Source organism: Cololabis saira, chromosome 12, assembly GCF_033807715.1.
Source record: "Cololabis saira isolate AMF1-May2022 chromosome 12, fColSai1.1, whole genome shotgun sequence".
NCBI classification, from domain to species: domain Eukaryota; kingdom Metazoa; phylum Chordata; class Actinopteri; order Beloniformes; family Belonidae; genus Cololabis; species Cololabis saira.
The window spans coordinates 37,196,654-37,217,412 of NC_084598.1; the positions used below are offsets into that span (position 1 = coordinate 37,196,654).

Here is a 20,759-nt window from a genome sequence, read left to right on the forward strand (position 1 = left end):
CAGGCTCATATCTTTCTTTCTTTCTTTCAGGCTCATATCTTTCTTTCTTCTTTCAGGCTCATATCTTTCTTTCTTTCTTTCAGGCTCATATCTTTCTTTCTTTCTTTCAGGCTCATATCTTTCCTTTCTTTCTTTTCAGGCTCATATCTTTCTTTCTTTCTTTCAGGCTCATATCTTTCTTCTTTCTTTCAGGCTCATATCTTTCTTCTTTTCAGGCTCATATCTTTCTTTCTTTCTTTCAGCTCATACTCTTTCTTTCTTTCTTTTCAGGCTCATATCTTTCTTTCTTTCTTTCAGGCTCATATCTTTCTTCCTTTCTTTCAGGCTCATATCTTTCCTTCCTTTCTTTCAGGCTCATATCTTTCTTTCAGGCTCATATCTTTCTTTCTTTCTTTCAGGCTCATATCTTCCTTCCTTCCTTCCTTCCTTTTATTTTTTCATTTTTACCGCAAGATGACAAATTCTTATCGTGGAGAATTGTTTTGACGGTATATCGTGAACGGTAAAATATCGCCCATTCCTAGTCACAGACTAAGCAATGATCTGAATTATCTTATTAATATTTAAAGCTCTGATTTCAATTTCAATTCAGTTTTATTTATAAAGCAACACAAGTTGTCTCTAGGATCTTTCAGGGCCAGAACATGACCCCCGATCAATTATTACATAAACAATGGCAGGTAAAAACTCCCCTTTAGGAGAGAAGAAACCTTGAGCAGGACATGATTAACAGTCACAGAGTGATGATTATTAATTACATATAAATATATAATAAGTTATCTGTTGGATTTTATTACCTTTACCAGTAGATGCAGATTAAATAGCTGTCACAGACAAAATATTCCCCAAATAAAAATGCCATAATAACATTTAGGACAATCATTTGACAGAAATTCAAAACATTATTTATGTTTTCATTGTCTTGAAATTAGAAGTTTATGTGCTTCGTTTTGTCAATGGCCCAAAAAGGTCAAAACAATAACTGATTAAAGTGATTTTTAAGCTCTTTAAAAGTTATCATCACATGATAAGGTCAGAAATAATAGTGTACAATTGCTTTGTCACTGTATTAAAGTAGATTTTTCAGGTGTCCTGTGTTACAGGTGAGGATTTAAGACATTTTTTTTTTTAGGTCACCAAGTAAACGTATTTCTTTCTTACATTATGAGGATAATTAGTATTTACTTTACTGTTTTAATACTGTTACACACTATATTGTGTAACAGGAATATAGGATTGTGCTTTTGATAGCAAAGTAAAACAGCAACCCTGTAGGTAAACTGTTTCTTTTCTAGGGGTGTGTATATATATATATATATATATATATATATATATATATATATATATATATATATATGTCGTGCCACGAAATTTTGCGATACAAAAACGTCACGAAACGTGTCGTGGAGGTGACAAAGTGTATCGCGATATTGGATTATTAATATTAATCTATTGTGTTGACTAGTAACGCGCATCCGACCGCGCCTCGACCCGCGGACCAAAATATTACTACGCTCAGAAGAAACTAGTACCGTTTTGCGGTCCCGATCACGGCACTCTAGCAGGGTTTTGAGCTCTGAACTTTTAAGTCTGGTGTAGAGTTAAGCCTTACCTTATTAAATTAAACCCTTTTCGGGTCGTGAGTAGGATAAACACGGGGACAACTTCTTCCGAGTTGGAGTGTACTTTAATGTCCCTCAACAGTGTAGGATTTTAGAGCATCAACACAGCACCTAGTGCCGTACTGTGGCGTATCACTCCGCCCAATCTAAAACAGACTAATCACTACAGATAAACTGACTAGTGTAATTATAGTCCCTGATTTACATCAGAATATAAAGAATATATTTATAAAATAATGAACCCTGAAATACCAAAATAACCTTCTTAACAAAAATAAATCTCCTCTTACACTTATACGGTGAGCATGAATCAATCTTTTTTATGATGTAAAATTGTATGTATTTATTTACTTTTATTTATTTATTTATTTAATTTTTTATTTTAGTTTTCTGGAAAAGAAAAAAGTCAAATCATACATGAGAGAAACTATTCAGTTTGTGGCAAAATATTTTTATTGTATGAAACTGAAGATGCATAATGCAAACCTGACATTTACTTTTAGTTCAGTTTGTGGAAAATGGTTGGCCTGGCTTTTTCTTTAAAACTTAAACAGTTATAAAACATTACAAACTGCAATAATAGGGCAAATGCACAGCATTGTTTTGTATTTTGTGTTTTTCAAATAAAAGACCATTTTTCCAGTCATATGTTCCTCATTCAAGGATGTTAAAAAAGTACTGCTATAATATTGTATCGTATCGTTATCGTGACCTCAGTATCGTGTATCGTACCGTATCGTGAGATTAGTGTATCGTTACACCCCTATTCTTTTCATACTTTACTACTCATAGATTGAAAATTAAAATCAGAACGCTTTGCTGTTATTACACCACGAGTAAAGAAATACACACATGCACAAATAATTATGAATTTTTTAATCGACAGTAATAATTGTCGTGCCTCGTGTCCTCAGAGCCGCCCCGGGTTTCTCTCAACGTGGGTCCCACTCTGGTGATGGAGGAGGGGAAGGAGCAGAAGATCATGTGTGAGGCAGAGAGCTACTATCCTCTGGATGTGGACATTACGTGGTATGAGCAGGACCCGCGAGCGTCGCGTCAGCGGGTCGGTGCGCCGCTTCCCGTGATGCTGGAGAATATCCTGATGTCCAGCCACAAACACAACACGGACAGCACCTTCTCCGTGGCGGCTTTCTTTTACCTGCAGGCGTCTCTGAAGTCTTCGGGGAGGCAGTTTACGTGCAGCGTCACCCATCAGTCCTTGAGAGTGCCCATCAGGCAGAGCTTCATCCTGGAGGTTGAAGGTAAGGAGAGGTCGCGGTATCTCAGTTCTTGCTGTACTGTGAGTTACCACCTGGTGGCAGCAGATTGTCACATCTCTTTATCTGCTTTCTCCACGGAAGAGCCATCCAGTTGGATGTTGAACCTCGCTCTTGTCTTCTTGGTGTTCATACTGTTGGCAATTATGGCTGTGATGCTGCCTCGCCTGAACTCAGGTTAGTGAGGGATAACATAATAACACCGTAACGTCTATATAGAAGCTTATATGAAATAATTTCAAGACTAACTATTACTGTGACATTTGACGTTTTGACGGTCAAAAGAGTAACTGTACTTTATTTTCTCTACAGCAAGAAGACAGGTACGGATAAAAAGATATGAAAACCTTATTTTATGTCTTACAACCGATATTGTTGTATGTTGATGTCTCACTGGCGTGTTTGTACCTGCATGTGTGTTTCTGCAGAAGAAATTCTACTGAGAGAACTTGCCGCCATGACAAGAACCAGAAGTACCAGTGAAGACAAACTATGTCTCTGATTTGCGTCGTAAACTTTTGGCGAAGACGGTTGATGAAGCAGGTTCTAAACTACTTTTGTTTACGTTTGTGTGCAGTAAATTTCTGTAGATAATCAGGAAAGCCTGGAGGTGACTTTCGATGGTGTGAATGTACTGTTATTGATCAGGTAGAATAGATTGTTTGGTGAAAGAGGCTTTGAGTGGACTGACATTTACCTGGTAAATGTTGGGGCGTCCAAACTAGTCATTTTGAAATGACGGGGGCCCGTCCCTCATAATGGCTGCAATGACTAATCAAATATACATCCATCCCGTGACAAGTGGAGGGGAGACAGGATGGAGAGTTGGGGTTTTCTTGCAGAGAAAATAAAGTGGCTTAATTTTCTTCATTTCTACATACATTGGGACTATAGTGACACTAGGGCTGCAAATAACGACTATTCTGTCAATTCGTCAACTACTACTGAAATGCTTAGTCGACTAATCGGATTATGACCCAAAATTATTAAATGGCTCTTATTTTTATTTAGATTTTGCATGAGATTGTTTGAATGATGCACTAATTATAAATTAATTAATTTCATTCAAAAATACATCTTTGAATGATCTTTACTGCCAGACTGTGATGTTGCATCTGTCGCTGCCATATTGTTTACCGTGCGCTGTACTCTACAGCGCATGTGCAATTCTCAGCAGAGATAGAAAGGGAGGGACATGCCTCACTCTGTTAATTTTTTTTGCCGACAATAGTCGTCTAAGACAGTGGTCCTCAACCTTTTTTCAGTGATGAACCCCCTGTGAAATATTTTTTCAGCCAAGTACCCCCTAACCAGCGCAAAGCACTTTTGGTTGTAAAAAAAAGACCTAAAACAGAGCACTGTGCCATCAGTAACTGATTTATTAAACATAAAAATATTGCTGCTACGCTTCAACCACGACTCCATCGTTGGTCCAAGTGATTGACAGGTGAAGCCAGGTGGCATTTGACAGGTTAGGTGGAACCATCCTGGTGTGGGGGATACTCTGCGGTTTTAGGAGAATAAGTTGAATAGCCTACTCCTGGAGATAAAATTCATTTTATGAATTTAGACTTATATTTTCCTCAATTATTTATGAAATAATTATTTTTAAAGGATTTTGCATGGATGCTACTTTTTAAATATATGTATATTTTAAAATCTCACGTACCCCCTGTAGTGCCTTCACGTACCCCCAGGGGTACGCGTACCCCCATTTGAGAACCACTGGTCTAAGACAATTTTATCATCTATTTTGGTGGACAACGCCGACCAATCGTTGCACCCCTAACTCAACAAAGTAATTCATTTTATGAAACTAGAAATTTTCACCATTTATTTGTATTTTATGTGTGATCAGACTTGGGAATTCACTGTTTATTTTTTCTTTTATTCATATAGTTTTTTTTAAAGGGTGTCACTTTGTGCTTTTGCTGCTTGTCTCAAATTCTGTTTTGATCCAGTTCCTCTTCATATTTTTCTGACATTAAAGAAAACAAAAAAAAGCTCAAATGCTGAAGGAGAAATGTGAGCTTTAAACCGTATTTGAAGCATTGTTATCGCAGGCCTGTTTTTTTTCCTTGAATTCAACTTTTATATTTTCATCAATCCTGTGTTCACTTCTTTATGTAAACTTCTTATGTTCACTGTCAACAAATCAAAATCACGTTACAGATCAGAGTTTCTGGTTCTGTCTCCCATTTGTCCAAAAAAAATGCCCAAGAAAAATAATTGTTTCCAATGTAAACATTTATTTAAAATATAAAAAGTGTTCAAATGAAGAATAAAGAAGTGTGTCTTAAAATTGGTTTTAGTAGGTCGACACTTTGGTCAACAGAGGTTGTTTTAAATGTGTTGTATAAATAAACAAGACTTGATTTATTTTTTCATTTGAGTCCTGTATTGATTTCAAATGTGTATGTCACATGGTTATAAAGCGATTCAAAACAACAAAAAAAGGAAAATCAAATACGAACCTTTTTCCTCGTATAAGTATATTTAAATAATATAAGAGTCCCCAAATATAATACAATGCATGTATTTTATTTGACACATGGATCTTTATTACAGTACTAACTGTAATGACAGTTTTTCCTATTTCCAAAAGTTTTCCACCTACAAGCTTTTGTCATTACTTCACAGGTGCAAGGCTTAAAGTTAAAAAAGAAATCCTGAGCCTGAACTTTTTTCCGGGAGTGGGGGCACATGCGCTCGGCAATTTGGCAAGCAACAAAAATGACATCATTTGAATATTATTTTCCTTTTCACTATGGATGCTTTTGATATCAAGTTTCGCTAGTTGTCATTGTGTTTGACAGGGTAGAAGATGAACTACAATCTAAAATATGAATATTTTTAATTAAAGGTCATAATGTCATAAGGGAAGGTGAAACTCCGGCAGACTAATTAATTGGTGGAATTATTGATTAGCAACCTTCCTGGTCTAAATTCTTTAGAAAACATAGTTTTGAACTATGATGGTACAGCTGGACTAATCTCAAAATTCTATCAGAATATTATAGCTGCATCAAAAGAATCCTCAGTGGGTAAAAGATTAGCATGGTGTTCAGACCTTACTGAAGGAATCACTGTAGAAGAATGGCAGGATATATGTCACCGGTGCCAAGTACAAACAATAAACACAAGGTTCAAACTCCTACAATATAAATGCGTGATGAGAACATATATTACACCAGAGTTACTACACCGCATTTACCGTAATACACCAGAAACTTGTGTCAAGTGTGGTATACAGAAAGGTAGCTTGTTTCACTGCCTCTGGGAACGTACCCTCATTCAAACATTTTGGAAAGAGATTATCACAATTATATCTCTGTTCATCAAGAAGCAACTTCCTCTTTGTCACTAGCTTTGTATTTTTGATTGCTTCCCTGCAAGCTGTACTTTGAACGCTAGCAGGAAGAAGATGGTGGTATTTTGTCTTCTAGAAGCTAAACATAAAATTGCACTGTCATGGAAATCTGTTCACAGCCCAAGTAGGCAGAGTTGGGTTGAGGGGTTACTGCAATGCCTTGCTTTAGAGAAACTTACATATGTTGTTAAAGGGAAATATAACACATTTCAGAAGATTTAGGGCTCTTTTATGCAATTTCTGGAGTCTACAGTTATATTAAATATTTTTTATTCTTATTTTTATATATGCAACTTCTTGTTTATTTCTAATAAGGTCACTGATCACATTTTGGATCATGGGAGCGTTCTCTAAGTACACAACGTGTTTCCAGCTGTGTATGTATATGTTGGTCACTCATTAATGTTATCCTTTTCTATTCCCTAAACGCCATGATGAGAATCAGTCAGTTACCACGACAGTAAAATAGACCACTTAAATCTCTACATTTGGAATATCTTCAAGTGCTTATTTGTACATATTAATGTGCCATGTTCTGTTTTGTACTGTTTTGTGCCTTTGTACTGCAATTGAAAAAGTCAATAAAAATATTTGCCAAAAAAAAAATCGTGGGGGCCTCGCTGGTGGTGGCTTTCTTCCCGCCCTCTTCTCCCCTCTGTGGGGTTGCTGGTGGTCTGGGTTCCGGGTTCTTCCTCGTTGGCCTCTGGTCTCGCGGGTGGCGGGGTTGCTCCCTCCCCCTCCCCCACTATAGATACACTTCAGGTGGAGCTTTGATAAGACTATAACACACACACACACACACACACACACACACACACACACACACACACACACACACACACACACACACACACACACACACACACACACACACACACACACACACACGCACACACACACACGAGCGCACTCTTCTCGAAAGTCACATGATTTCTTGTACCTGTACCGAGGAGGAGCATCTCTGAGTCTAACTCATAAAAGTATTCAGAGTTCAGAGTCCATGTTGACGTGGACGGAGCAGCAGAGGAGACCAGGTTAGTGTTTGTTCATTCTTCTTTTGCTGTTTAAATGTCATTTCTGTGGTTCTGGTTGGAGTTCAGCTGAGGTGTGAAGTGAGATCTGAGGTTTGGGTTCAGATGGAAACACATAACAGAGGTATAGAAGGTCCTCATAAGGTCAGCTGGACAGACGTGTGCTGACCTTCCTGTCTTTGAACATTCCCTGTCCTCCTGGTTTTTGTTTTATCTACATTTTAACAGGTTGGTAAACTGTATTTAGTCTCACAAAGTTGGATTTAATGTACATGCTTCCCAGAGGTGTTACTTTGGGTATTCTGTGAGTTAAAAAGACTTGAACCTTATTTCCAGGGTTTTTCTGCTGGGTCACGTCGTCTCCGCAGACAGATGTGCAACAACATTCTCAGAGGTTCTCCAAGCTGAATTTGAAGCTGAATTTGTTCCCAAAACTTTGCTGCATTATTTTGAACATGCAGTTAAATGGAATGTGATGATTTCAGAACAGTTTATACTGAAAAACGGAATATTGTTCAAAGACTGTTTCTTTTGAAAACTGTTGTTTTATGGAAGTTTGAACGATGTTAGTTTGAAGCTCCAACGTTGAAACAATTCAATTCCATTCAATTTTATTTATATATAGTGTCTATTACAACAGAAGTTGTACCTAGGCGCTTTCCAGAGACCCAGAACATGATGAACGATGTTTCCAGATGTCTTTGATTTGCCTTCAGCAGATAATTTAAGAGTTTATCTTTAAGGTTTTACATAAAGCAGTCCCATATCAACCACCACAACATGATTATCAATACAATCACATCTTAGATAAATCAATAAATCCTGTCTTTCAGGTGTAATGAGCTGGATAGATTCCCGCAGACCCCCGTGACCCTGTACACGATTAAACAGCTATAGAAATTGGATGGATGGAATAAATCCATCAGAATACATGATATTACAAATACCCTGATATTAACAGCTATTAAATTAGTTTTGGTGTAGACGAGAAATTAGTACTTCAAATAAAACAGAACAACAATTTACAATCAAATCTTTGTGAAATAATCAGTAAATGAGGTTGTTTTAAGAGCAGGAACATTTCTGCTAGCTTCCAGTCTCCTAACATACCAGCATGACTGTAGCTCACCATGACACATGTTCGTTCACTCATTTTTATGCTCATATCTTTGAATTCTGTCTGGGATGTTTAACAAGTATTCTGGCTCTGATCACATGACACACTCACAGGTTGGTCTACGTTTCCTCCCAACACCCTACATCACACATCTATTATAACACTGAGGTTTAAAGCTTTGTTACAAATAAAATACAGTTAAAAGTGACAGAAACACAAACTAATGCCTTAGCTGGATGATCAGCAGACAAACAATGAGTTTAAGAACATTCATGGTCCAAATGGAACCTCATAAAGGTTCACAACATCAGCTGATGTTCTTCCAGGTGAACCGGATGATGGACTGGATAATAAAGGTGAACTTCCATCGGTGGGTTCCCACCTACCATCGACTACGACTTCCATCATTGATAAAGTAACAACCAGGAACTAATCTTCTCCCCGCAGGTCCAGATATGTCGTTACAACCAAACAACTTAACAACCGTGTTTGTGAACCTTCGTCAGGCTTTCCACCCGTCCCTTGAAATACGGAATTGTTCTGTAATTGGGAATTAAGAGTTGCGTTGCGTATTGAACCAATACAGACATATATTATGCTCTTATTTATTTATGTCATAAAATACAGGTGAAGGTCGGAACATTTGGATATATTGCAAAACTTAATTCGTAGTAAATTCAACTTTAGGTGAAACAAATATATTATTTCCCACTACATGCAAAGTGAGATATTTCAAGCCTTTATTTGTTATAATTTTGGTGATTATGTCTCAGTTTATGAAAACCCAAAATAAAAAATCTCAAAAAATTTGAATATATTATGAAATCAATAAACAATTCAATCATCAAAATTATAACAAATAAAGGCTTAACATATCTCGCTTTGCCTGTAATGAGACTATGTAATATACATGTATTGGTTTCACCTTTTAAGTTGAATTATTGACTTTTACACCATATTCTTCACCTGTAGGCTATATTCTACATCTTGGCTGATACGTAGCATAGGAGGCTATTTCAGTTACCAGTATGGTACGTATGTACAGTCCTGCAAGTTCAATGCTATTAAGGCACTTTAAACTTTAAATCAAAGCATTTTGTTTTTCATATAAAATAAATACATTTCTATGCATTATAGAAGTTTTGGGGATGTCCCTTTTTTTTGGCGCCTGTGCTGCTGAAATCGGGGTGTCCCTTATTTCTATTTCTGAAAGCCTAAGTCTACCGCTAGCTTCTCCTTTCATCAAGGCAGGGGAGAGTATCAGGCCAGAATAGATGAATGTCACCAGCAGTGACTAAGTTTGTGGTGTTGAACATGTTACTGAATATTCTTGTGTAATTGCCACAGAATAATTTGTTGTATTTAGTTAATTTCTACAGAATAATATTGATATTATTCTTATTATTTTATATTAAATACATATTTTATATTAAAAATAATTTTGTGGGGACCCCCTGGCACCATCGAGGAGCCCAAGGCTGGGGGCGTCTTAAGACCTCACTTGTATTTTTTTGTTCAAAGATATAAAACAAAGTTGATGCTAATCCACCTGTTTGTTCTCCTTTTTTCCAAATGAGAATCGATAAAGAATCGAATCGTTAAACAGAATCAAAAATGGAATCGGAATCGGTAAAATCTTATCAATTCCCATCCCTACCTGCCTGGGTTCAACTATGCTAGTGGTGAACATCGTCATCAACGGTGGTTTTGGGAAACGCACCGCTGATCTCAGACTGACCTTCATGACTGGATCCAGAATAAACTGATGTTTTTGTGTAGAAAACTGAACACGAGCAGGTAACGTTCAGGCTTGTGCTCTTTAGTGTGAATCAGAGAAGAAGTGGTTTCCTGGATGACTTCATCAGTCTTTCTTTGAGTTTTTTAATGAAACAGAACATATCTTCTCCAGGCGAATACTCGGCTTCACAGATTGACATCAAATTAGAGGCGACTCTCAGTTTCAATTCTCTTTTATCGTCAGTATCAGTAAAACCTCTTTTTTCCACCTCAGGAGTTTTGACAAAGTCATTCATGTAAAGTGGGTGAAAGAATGTAAAATCTAATAAAGTTGTAATAAAGTTTCTGTCTACAGATTCAAAGATGGTCGGTGTTTCTGGTTCATGTCTCTGAATGACTGAAGTCTAGAAGATGGATGATTGTGTGGAGAAAGAGGAGGAGAGACCAGAGTCTCCAGGATCCATCTGTCTCTCTATGAAGAGTGACCGGTCCATATATGAACCTCCAGACTTCAGTAATGAACCTGGACCTTCAGACACAAAGTAAGACAACTGTTGTTAACTGATTTTATGACTCATTATGACTTTATACTTTCTGTATGTGCTGGTTTATTTGAAGTTTTAGTTTCTTCAAACTTCACTTACTCCTTTTTGTTCCTGTTTTACAACCACGGTGTCTTCTGTGTTCCTCAACCACGTGGTCCAACCACGTGGTCCTCCAGCAGTTTTAGGAGATTAGTACTCGTTGTTGACATTAGAAATTACTGAAACAGGGATTTCAGGACGTTGTGATGGGAGCAGTGGGACCGGACGCTAGTCTTCAACCTGGGCAGGGTTGAGCGTTGGTTTATCAGCAGTGGAGTGACCAGAGCTTGCTTGAAGGCACAAAGGAAGAAATTAGATTGAAGAGTCATTCTTATCAGTCATTTGTATGAGGCTGTGCTGAAGCAGGGAAACATCTAAAACATGCAGGACTCTCGGGGACCAGGGTTTGAGACCCCTAGTGTAGATCGTCTTCAGTGGTCAACATCAATATTATGAGTGACTGATGTGAATTTGTGTTTGCAGAGGTCGTTACTGCAGTCAGAGACCAGAGTCTCCAGGATCCAGCTGTCTGTCTATGAAGAGTGACTGGTCCAAAGAGGAACCTCTATGGTTCAGTAATGAACCTGGACCTTCAGACACAAAGTAAGACAACTGTTGTTAACTGATTTTATGACTCAACATGAATTTATATTTTGTGTGTGTGTGTGTGTGTGTGTGTGTGTGTGTGTGTGTGTGTGTGTGTGTGTGTGTGTGTGTGTGTGTGTGTGTGTGTGTGTGTGTGTGTGTGTGTGTGTGTGTGTGTGTGTGTGTGTGTGTGTGTGTAGGAATATATGTATATAAGAATATCAGTTATATACTAAAATATGTTAAACATGTAATAATTCAAATTATTTTTTACGTTATTAATATATATATCTATATATTATCAATTTACAATTGTATTCATTATTCAGAGGCAGAAAACCCCTCCCTTTGTAGGGTTATTTCCCACTTCCTCCTTCTCTCTCTCTGGTTTTTAGGAAACCTTAAAAATGTGTGAAATGTATCCAGATATAAGAATTATGGTCAGCATTTTTAGTCCTGATTTCAGTTTACTTTAAGTAGGACACACCTAGAATATAGACTATAATAGAATAGAATAGTCCTTTATTGTCAGTACACCTTGTAGATTGGATCCCTACAAACAAACTGTAAGTGTTAGTTTTGTAATTGTATAAAAAAGTCTGTAAAAAACGCCTGCTTGTACAAGAATCTCCATCTGTCAACTCCCACGTTATTATTGTGTAAAATCTAACTTCAAAAAGTTGCACAAACTACTGTCAATAAAGACAAAAGGAGGAGATTCATCACCTCTGCTTCTGCAGGACTTTATAAATACTAGAATAGATGGAATAGTCCACCGTTAGAAGCTGAGGCCATGAAGTTTCCTGCTGCTGTGTTTTTGAAGGCAGTTTGACAGATTGTAAAGACTGATTCAGTTTGAAAATAAGGACGACAAAGTAGAAAGATGGATCTCTGACCAATAGTTCAGTTCAGTTATTGTGGATATTAAATGTGAGATGTTTATGAGAGAAGGATGGAACAAAAAACTAAATTGAGAATACTTGACCAATCAGAAGAAAGTCTGTCTATTTCTGGCTGTTTTTGGTGTGATGTGTCTCCTATGGGTTATCGGTTAAGTTCCCGGTTCCTGGTTCCTGCCTTGTTCCTACTTACCTTGTGCAGAAGGAGTCAGTTGTGTGATCATTGACTGATAAGATGTGAAGATCCGGATCTTTGGGTTTTTCAGAGGTCGTTACTTCAGAGGAGTGAATTCTGCAGCCTCCAGTTGTCTGTCTACGAAGAGTGACGTCTCCAAAGATCTACCTGACGACTTCAACAATGAACCTGCTCCAATGAAGTAAGAAAACCATGTCCTCTGGAAGACAAAATACCTTGAGAACTTGTTTGTGTTTGATTCTGCTTGTAATCGTGGAAACATCCAATAAACCCTGTGTGGACGCTGGTTCTGCAGACGGAGCTCCTACCAGTCGGCTTCATCGGAAAATCTGGGATATGGAAAAAGATCCAGAGCAAGCTTTCCACAAGGTGAGACCGTCCATCAGTCTGAAGAGTCGTCGTGGCATCTGAGGTTTTTAAAACATCTGATGCATCGGCGTACCCCCGGTTTGTTATTTTTGTGTATTTTTGTGTCCAATTGTTCAAACATGGACAATCATCCTTTGTGGTTCCGGACGTACGCCGGTTTATGGCGTCCTCGGCTCTGAGGTTGAGCAGCTTGTGGATGCCTGTGTCTCTCCAGTTACTCATCTTGCAAATATAAATCCTACATGTGACGTCCTGCTGCTGCTGTTACGCTCATCAGCTGTTTCCTTGTTTTATGAAATAATAATGGAACTTCCGGTCTGGATCTGGACGCTAGTGGTCTGTAGAGGACCTGCAGGTCTGGATCTGGACGCTAGTGGTCTGTAGAGGACCTGCAGGTCTGGATCTGGACCCTAGTGGTCAGTAGAGGACCTGCCTGTTTTCTTTGTTCCTCATTGGGCTCAACCGGGAGTGTGAACGTCGGTGTTCCAGCTCAGTTCTCATCATGGTTCAGTGTGTGTAGCATTCTGGACTTCATACCGGAGGTTAAACATGTCCAGGTTCCATCATCTTGTACGGGCGCTAAAATCGTACCGTGTGTAGGAGTCTTTTTAAAGCGATCCTCTAGCCGCCTTTTCTGCCTCCTCATGGCATCTTTACAACAGCTGCGACGGGCGTAGTGACATCATATAATGAAATTAGCCTACGCAGCACAAGGATAGTATTGTTTTGGTGGATGAAAATCAAGAAATTAGCCAGCATTCCGTTTCCAAGGAGATATGTAAAAATCATGAAGCTGGAAAGAAGACTGAATGTTTCCATCTTCCACTCGTCTGACAGCACAGAAGTGCTCTGCTCACAAAAATGACCCACAAGGTAAAATATTACGCAGAACTGCCCTTGCCTGGTTTTGTGGAGGTTTTTCCTCCGTCTTGGAGCGTTTCCAAGCTCCGCCTCCTGGGATGGATTTGAGGGATTAGGAGTTCACCTGAAGTTTCATGTGATTCTGCTCGTCTGAGGACGTCCACCTCAGTGTCCCTGTTTCTTCAATTATAAATGTTATTCCTAAACCGGACCTCTCCTTGTACGGTTCAGATCTCGTCTGAAACTTTTCCAGGCGTTCCAACCTCGTTGAGTGGTTTGTTTGTGGGTCGTATTCCTATTCTTCTTACTAATGGGTCGTCTCTCCTGGTGTGGCGTCTACTTTAGTTCATGAAGTCTTCTTCGGTGAGCTGTAGATGGTGATGCCTTCACTCCTGCCTTCTGGAGGTGGTTGCAGATGTCACTGACGGTTGTTTTAGGGTTATACCTGAAAATTCTCACAATGTTCCTCTCATCAACGACCAATGTTTTCCACCGTTCGATGTCTGTTACCCAATACAACCGGAGTGACCTTCGTCTTGGGGGGGTTCAGATGGTTGTCCCGGCAGTGACCAGTATTTACGTTTTCCACATTCTCTTTTTTTTTTTTTACCTCGTCTGCACACATATTAATGGTATATATATATATATATATATATATATATATATATATATATATATATATATATATATATATATATATATATATATATATATATATATATATATATATATATGCATACATACGCATACACATACATACATATCCACATACAAACCCAGTGATTTTTTTTTTTTTTTTGGTGGGGGGGTGAGGGGGGGTGACATCCACTGCCAATCCGGGGAGCAGGGACACACGGCGGCACACGTCAAGCACTGGAAATCTGCAACAAAAACCACAAACGAAACACAAAACCGACACGGAGCCGACCAAAACACGAGCAGCAATCGACCCAAATCTCAAGATCCGAACACGGTCTGAGCTAAGCTACCGCTAACTAACCCCAAAAACTACAGAGCAAGCATGCAGGTGGACAAGCCAGTGTATATGTCTATGTGTGTGTGTGCGTGTATGTATATGACTGTGTGTGTGTGTGTGTGTGTGTGTGTGTGTGTGTGTGTGTATGTATATGTATACGTATACGTGCGTGTGTATGTACATGTCTGTGTGGCTATGTGTGTGTGTGTATGTGTGTATGTATTTGTGTGTGTGTGTGTGTATATGTTTGTGTGGCTGTGTATGTGTGTGTGTACGCGTGTATATGTATGTGTGGTTAGGTGTGTATGTATGTATATGTGTAGGGTATGCGTAAAAATCGTATCAAAGCTCCACCTGAAGTGTATCTATAGTGGGGGAGGGGGGGGGGGGGGGGCAACCCCGCCACCCGCGAGACCAGAGGCCGACGAGGAAGAACCCGGAACCCAGGCCACCAGCAACCCCATAGAGGGGAGAAGAGGGCGGGAGGTTTTCGTTTTCCACATTCTTGAACGGTACCTGCAGTCTGCAGGGCAATAAAGCTTATGTGGTCTTGACCCTTCACCGGCATGGGTGGACTGAGCGGTCAAACCGGTTCCTAAACCAGGTTGTTTTAGCTCCTGGAGCCCCCCCATCACTGACTCAGTAGGAGTTTGTATCTCTCTGACCTCCTCTTCATTCTTTTTTTCAGCAGATGCCGGTCTGCAGGAGGTCCTAGATGAACATAAGATCAGTCTGAGGAGCAGATGTGAACATGTGACTGAAGGAATTGATGAAACAGGAAGTAGAACCCCCCTCAACAGGATCTTCACTGAGCTCTTCATCACAGAGGGACTGAGTGAAGAGGTTGATACCCAACATGAGGTGAGGCAGCTGGAGACAGCGCCCCGGATGAAGAGCCTCCATGACGCTCCAATCAGATGCCAAGACATCTTTAAAGCCTTACCTGACCAACATGGAGCCATCAGAGTGGTTCTGACGAATGGCGTCGCTGGTGTTGGGAAAACCTTCTCGGTTCAGAAGTTCTCTCTGGACTGGGCCGAGGGCTCGGAGAACCAAGATGTCACCGTGGTGATTCTGCTCTCGTTCAGGGAGCTGAACCTGATCAGAGATGAGCAGTTCAGTCTTCTCAGGCTGATCCAGGTTTTCCATCCATCGTTACAGAAGCTCACAGCAGAGCAGCTGGCTGCCGGGAAACCGTTGTTCATCTTTGACGGCCTGGATGAAAGCAGACGTTCACTGGACTTCAACAACGGTCCGGTCGTGTCTGACGTCACACAGAGCTCATCGGTCAACGTGCTGCTGACTAACCTCATCCAGGGGAACCTGCTTCCCTCAGCTCTCATCTGGATAACTTCCAGACCTGCAGCAGCCTATCAGATCCCTCAGAAACAAGTTGACAGGTTAACAGAAGTACGAGGCTTCACCGACGGCCAGAAGGAGGAATACTTCAGGAGGAGGTTCAGGGATGAAGAGCGGTCCAGCAGCATCGTCTCCCACATGAAGACATCCAGAACCCTCCACATCATGTGTAAACTCCCGGTCTTCTGCTGGATCACTGCTTCAGTTCTGGACCACATGTTGACCACAGAGCAGAGAGGAGAGCTGCCCAAGACCCTGACTGACATGTTCTCCCACTTCCTGGTGGTCCAGACGAAGAGGAAGAAGAACAAGTACCAGGAGGGACATGAGACGAGTCCACAGGAGCTGACGGAGGCTGACAGGGACCTTCTCCTGAAGCTGGGGAGGCTGGCGTTTGAACATCTGAAGAAAGGAAACATCATGTTCTACCAAGAAGACCTGGAGCAGTGTGGTCTTGATGTCCCAGAGGCCTCGGTGTTCTCAGGAGTTTGTACCCAGATCTTCAGGAGAGAGTGCGAGATCTTCCAGAAACCCGTGTACTGCTTTGTTCATCTGAGCATCCAGGAGTTCCTGGCTGCAGTTTACATGCTCCACTGTTACTCCACCAGGAACACAGATGTGCTGAAGAACTTCCTGGGAAGAAACTACAGATGCTCAACTCTGGATGACTTCCTGAAGAGAGTCATGCGTAAATCCCTGGAGAGTAAAAATGGCCACCTGGACCTGTTTGTTCGCTTCCTTCATGGTCTTTCTGTGGAGTCCAACCAGAGACTGTTAGGAGGTCTGCTGAACCAGACGGAGAACCGTCCAGAAACCATCCAGAGAGTCATCAACAACCTGAAGAAGATGATCACTGACAGCAGCTCTCCTGACAGAAGCGTCAACATCTTCCAGTGTCTGATGGAGATGAACGACCTCTCAGTTCATCAGAAGATCCAAGAGTTCCTGAAGTCAGAGAACAGATCAGAGAAGAAACTCTCTGAGATCCAGTGTTCAGCTCTGGCCTACATGCTGCAGATGTCAGAGGAGGTTCTGGATGAGTTGGACCTGGACAAGTACAAGGCAACAACACCAGGGGATCGACTGAGACTGATTCCAGCTGTGAGGAACTGCAGAAAGGCTCGGTGAGTCCAGATGTGATCAATAACACCATCAGTCAGTGTAAATTAGAAGTTTAGTTCTTTAAATCTTGTTTTGATCTTCAAATGAAAACTTTGAACCCGATGATTTTGTTTTTTTCTGGGTCACCTCAAGTCACCTCGACCAGAGGTTCCTGTTTCAAACACTTGATCTAGTTTATGTTTTTGCTGCTCAGAGATGAATCTATGTAACGGAGAAAGATGAAACATCAGAACCACTGGGGGGTTTTGTGGACACATGTGTCCTTGGTTAGAGACCTTAATTCTAGTAACTCTGGTTCTGTGATCTCCTGCACCGTCCTATAACTCCTGTAGGGGTGGGGGTTACTTTCCACAGACTTTAAGAGGAAAGCAGTTGGACTTGTTTTTGGTTCCTGAAGACTTTTCACCTCTTATCCAAGAGGCCTCGACACAGATACGAAGGCTTGAAATCCCATGATCCTCCATAAACTGCTGGTCGTACCAGACCGAGACTCTAGATGGAAAATCTCCGAGTGCTGAATTTCACGAGTGCAGCTTCATTGATTATAAATGAAAGTTTGTCTGAGACAGAAGGTGACAGGTGTTTGTATTGTTGCTGTAGAGGAGAGCAGCATGAAGACGTTTACAGCTTCATACGAGAACTTTTTAATCAATCTCTGATCAATGCTGAAGTCTCTGTGAGACCAAAGTCTTCTTTAAGAGACCTGAACACAAAATACAAGAAAAACTAGTCCAGGAGTCAGAAAAATACTAAATATAGCTTAAAAGCTTGAAGATCTTTTATCTGGAGACTTGATAAAAGTTCAGCTCCACACTTCGTTCAAGATGTTCAGAGTGAAAAATGTCCAAGAATAAATGAGTTTATGTCATATATCAGATGTTTTCAGAGGACTCTGAAAGACGTTAACGAAGCCGGTTCCCTCCTTCATCTGCAGATCCAAACAGTCTGCAGAAGTTATCAGATGTGTTCATTCTGGCTTTAACTCAGACTTTATTAGAACTGACATCATATTTTCTCTCATCACAGATTTGTTGGTTGTGAACTCTCAAAGACTCACTATGAAGTTGTTGCGTCCGCTCTGAAGTCCAACCCCTCCCATCTGACAGAACTGGACCTGAGTCGGACCAAGAACCTGGAGGATTCAGGAGTGAAGGTTCTGTCTGGTGGACTGGAGAGTCCAAACTGTAGACTGGAGACTCTGAGGTCAGTCCACTGGAGATGTTTCCACATTTATCCAGTTATCATCCTCCAAAGATGTGACAAAACAACTTTAATTCAAAACATATTCATGAAGTATTTAATATCTGATATGACATTTTTTTTATTTGTTTTAGAAAGGTTCTGTGTCTATAAAAGTCTGAAGATTGTTATATAATAATATTTTTAGATGTAAAGAGAGAAACCAGTTTAGTATAAAAGAAAGAATAACCTTTAAAAGTTTATTAGACATTAGCCCAGCACATCAGGCCAAAGTACAAAGTACTTTATACTTTCTTGTGTTTGTAATCTGCCGTTTCCTGAGTCTGAACTTGTTTTAAAACAGCTGCAGGTTTTGTCATGAGTTGATATTACAGAACTCAAATGCAGGAAACCCAAAGTTGACAGATGGCAGGAAAGTCCTTTATTTTAACAAAACATCAAAACCCAGAAAAAGGCCTCTAACAGAAAACAGAGAATCCTGAAGATGACCGGAAGGCGTGCAGACTGACAACCAGCCGGGACTGAAAGAACATCACAATCAACGTGGATTTGAGCATATATGCCGGATCACAACACTCTGCCCTGTCTCCTCCCTCAAGTAGATATATTTGAATATGATAATGAAGAGAATTATCCATTAAAAAGCGCTCATCTTAACAAGAAACTTGCAAAAACAAGTAAAACAAATTTAAAAACAAATCTGCTGTGAGCTGGAGATAGTCCTGTCAAAAGTTGAGGCCTGGAAAAAATAATTTATTTGTGGGCATTTCTTCCGATTTAAACTGCATAGCATTATGGGGATTGCTGTTCTTTGCTTTGTGTTGCGTTCCGTTAAGAGTTGTGATTTTATTATGATCGTGAGGGTTTGTGAATGTTTATGGGCAGCGTTAGTGCATCATTACATAAATAATAATACATTTTATTTTTAAAGGCACCTTTCTTGGCACTCAAAGTCGCCGTACACAACACTTTAAAAAATAAAACCAGCAGAACACATTAAAAAAAAAAAAACGTTTAAAAACAGCAGAGGTAAGAAATAAAGAAGACATGAACATTAAATGAGGTAGGCAGTCTTGAACAGTTGAGTTTTGAATTGTGATTTGAAAAGAGGGAATGAATCAATGTTTCTGAGTTGGGAGGGTAATGAGTTCCAGAGACGAGGAGTCCGAGTTATGATGCGGTCAGCTGAATTCTGGACCAGTTGGAGTTTATGGAGGGATTTGTTAGGGAGGCCGAAGAGGAGAGAGTTGCGATAGTCCAAGCGGGAAGTGACAAAGGTGTGAACAAGGATGGCAGCAGTGTGTTACAATGTGAACAATATAAACTTGTATTTAAAACATCACGATCTGATTCCTCTGCTGCAGACATAACGAGGGCCGAAGAACATAACCTCCTATCTGAAAATGTCACTTTTCTGGGAAAACACAAAAAACTGTGTTTGCTATTTTGTTTTAAGGATATATGGGTGGAAATAACGTACAGACATGCTGATTAGGTGCAGCCCACCTTGTGATGTCATCTAAAGTGAAAAACACTAGTCAGACAATTTTGCAGATAGGAGGTTATGTTCTTCGGCCCTCGATAAAGACAAATTGTGCCAACGGGATTATCAAGGTGCAAACGTGAGAAATAAAGAGCAAAGTTGCTGTAACTCGGAGTGTTGCATCCGCAGGAGGAGAGACCGGTCTGGGTCCCGGTCCATCACCGGAGAAACACTTTCTGGATCCTGCAGCACCTGCAGCCGACTCGATATCAGACTCTGAAAGTTGCCTAAACATTCAATAACAACTTTATTCATCATTGCTGAGTCACACCAGTTCTACCAACCAACCGTGACATCTTAGTTTTAGTTTTAAAAGACAATTTTACAGAACCGGTTTTTCGCTGCAAAGTGTATTTTAATGTTTTTCTGTCCAGACACAGTTATGGGATGTTTTAGGATCTGGCTTTTATCTCGAGTAGTCGTCCCATACGGTCGTCATGGTGACAGAGATATCCAATCTGTCAGCAGCTCCCGCTGAAAGCATAATGTTGGTCTGAACCGGAGCACCTGGTCCAGTTCAGGGCAGAGATCCGGAAGGATCTTCTTTACCTTTGTACCTAAACCAGCAGATGATCCAGTCTTCATCCTGGACCAGCAGATCAGTGTGATCTGATCCATCAGCAGGTTCCTCTAACGGAGCCAAGGCTGCCGTTGGGATTTGCGGGTTCCATCGTTGAGCCCCTGACTTTAGTTGTTTATTCAGATCATGTGGTTGATTGTGAGATTATTGCAGTCGTGTATAGCTTATCTGGTAATGTGGGGACTGTTGTGTCCTTCACGTGGTCGTGAACTTATTTTTGACGTTACGTTTTCTCATATTCTGCACTTCACTGCATCACCAGTGCGGGTCGCCAATGGACAAAACTTCAGAAAAGTGCGTACGCCAGACATGATTTGTGCGTGAAAGAACG

At 40.3% G+C, this 20,759-nt stretch overlaps 2 protein-coding genes across 2 annotated transcripts in view; both read left to right on the forward strand.

Moving 5' to 3' along the window:
* The window catches only part of LOC133456418 (tapasin-related protein-like), a 15,031-nt gene extending 11,689 nt beyond the window's left edge, over positions 1-3,342 (forward strand). The window contains exons 3-7 of the mRNA XM_061734893.1: positions 1,133-1,140; positions 2,537-2,884; positions 2,984-3,076; positions 3,212-3,222; positions 3,328-3,342. Of these exons, the coding sequence (XP_061590877.1) occupies positions 1,133-1,140; positions 2,537-2,884; positions 2,984-3,076; positions 3,212-3,222; positions 3,328-3,342 (475 nt within the window). The remainder of the gene's footprint in view (positions 1-1,132; positions 1,141-2,536; positions 2,885-2,983; positions 3,077-3,211; positions 3,223-3,327) is intronic.
* Positions 3,343-7,225: 3,883 nt separating this feature from the next.
* Positions 7,226-20,759, forward strand: part of LOC133457448 (NACHT, LRR and PYD domains-containing protein 14-like) — a 217,193-nt gene continuing 203,659 nt past the window's right edge. Inside the window, exons 1-7 of the mRNA XM_061736743.1 lie at positions 7,226-7,303; positions 10,510-10,696; positions 11,222-11,341; positions 12,489-12,599; positions 12,714-12,787; positions 15,313-17,107; positions 18,132-18,308. Of these exons, the coding sequence (XP_061592727.1) occupies positions 10,566-10,696; positions 11,222-11,341; positions 12,489-12,599; positions 12,714-12,787; positions 15,313-17,107; positions 18,132-18,308 (2,408 nt within the window). The 5' untranslated portion in view covers positions 7,226-7,303; positions 10,510-10,565. The remainder of the gene's footprint in view (positions 7,304-10,509; positions 10,697-11,221; positions 11,342-12,488; positions 12,600-12,713; positions 12,788-15,312; positions 17,108-18,131; positions 18,309-20,759) is intronic.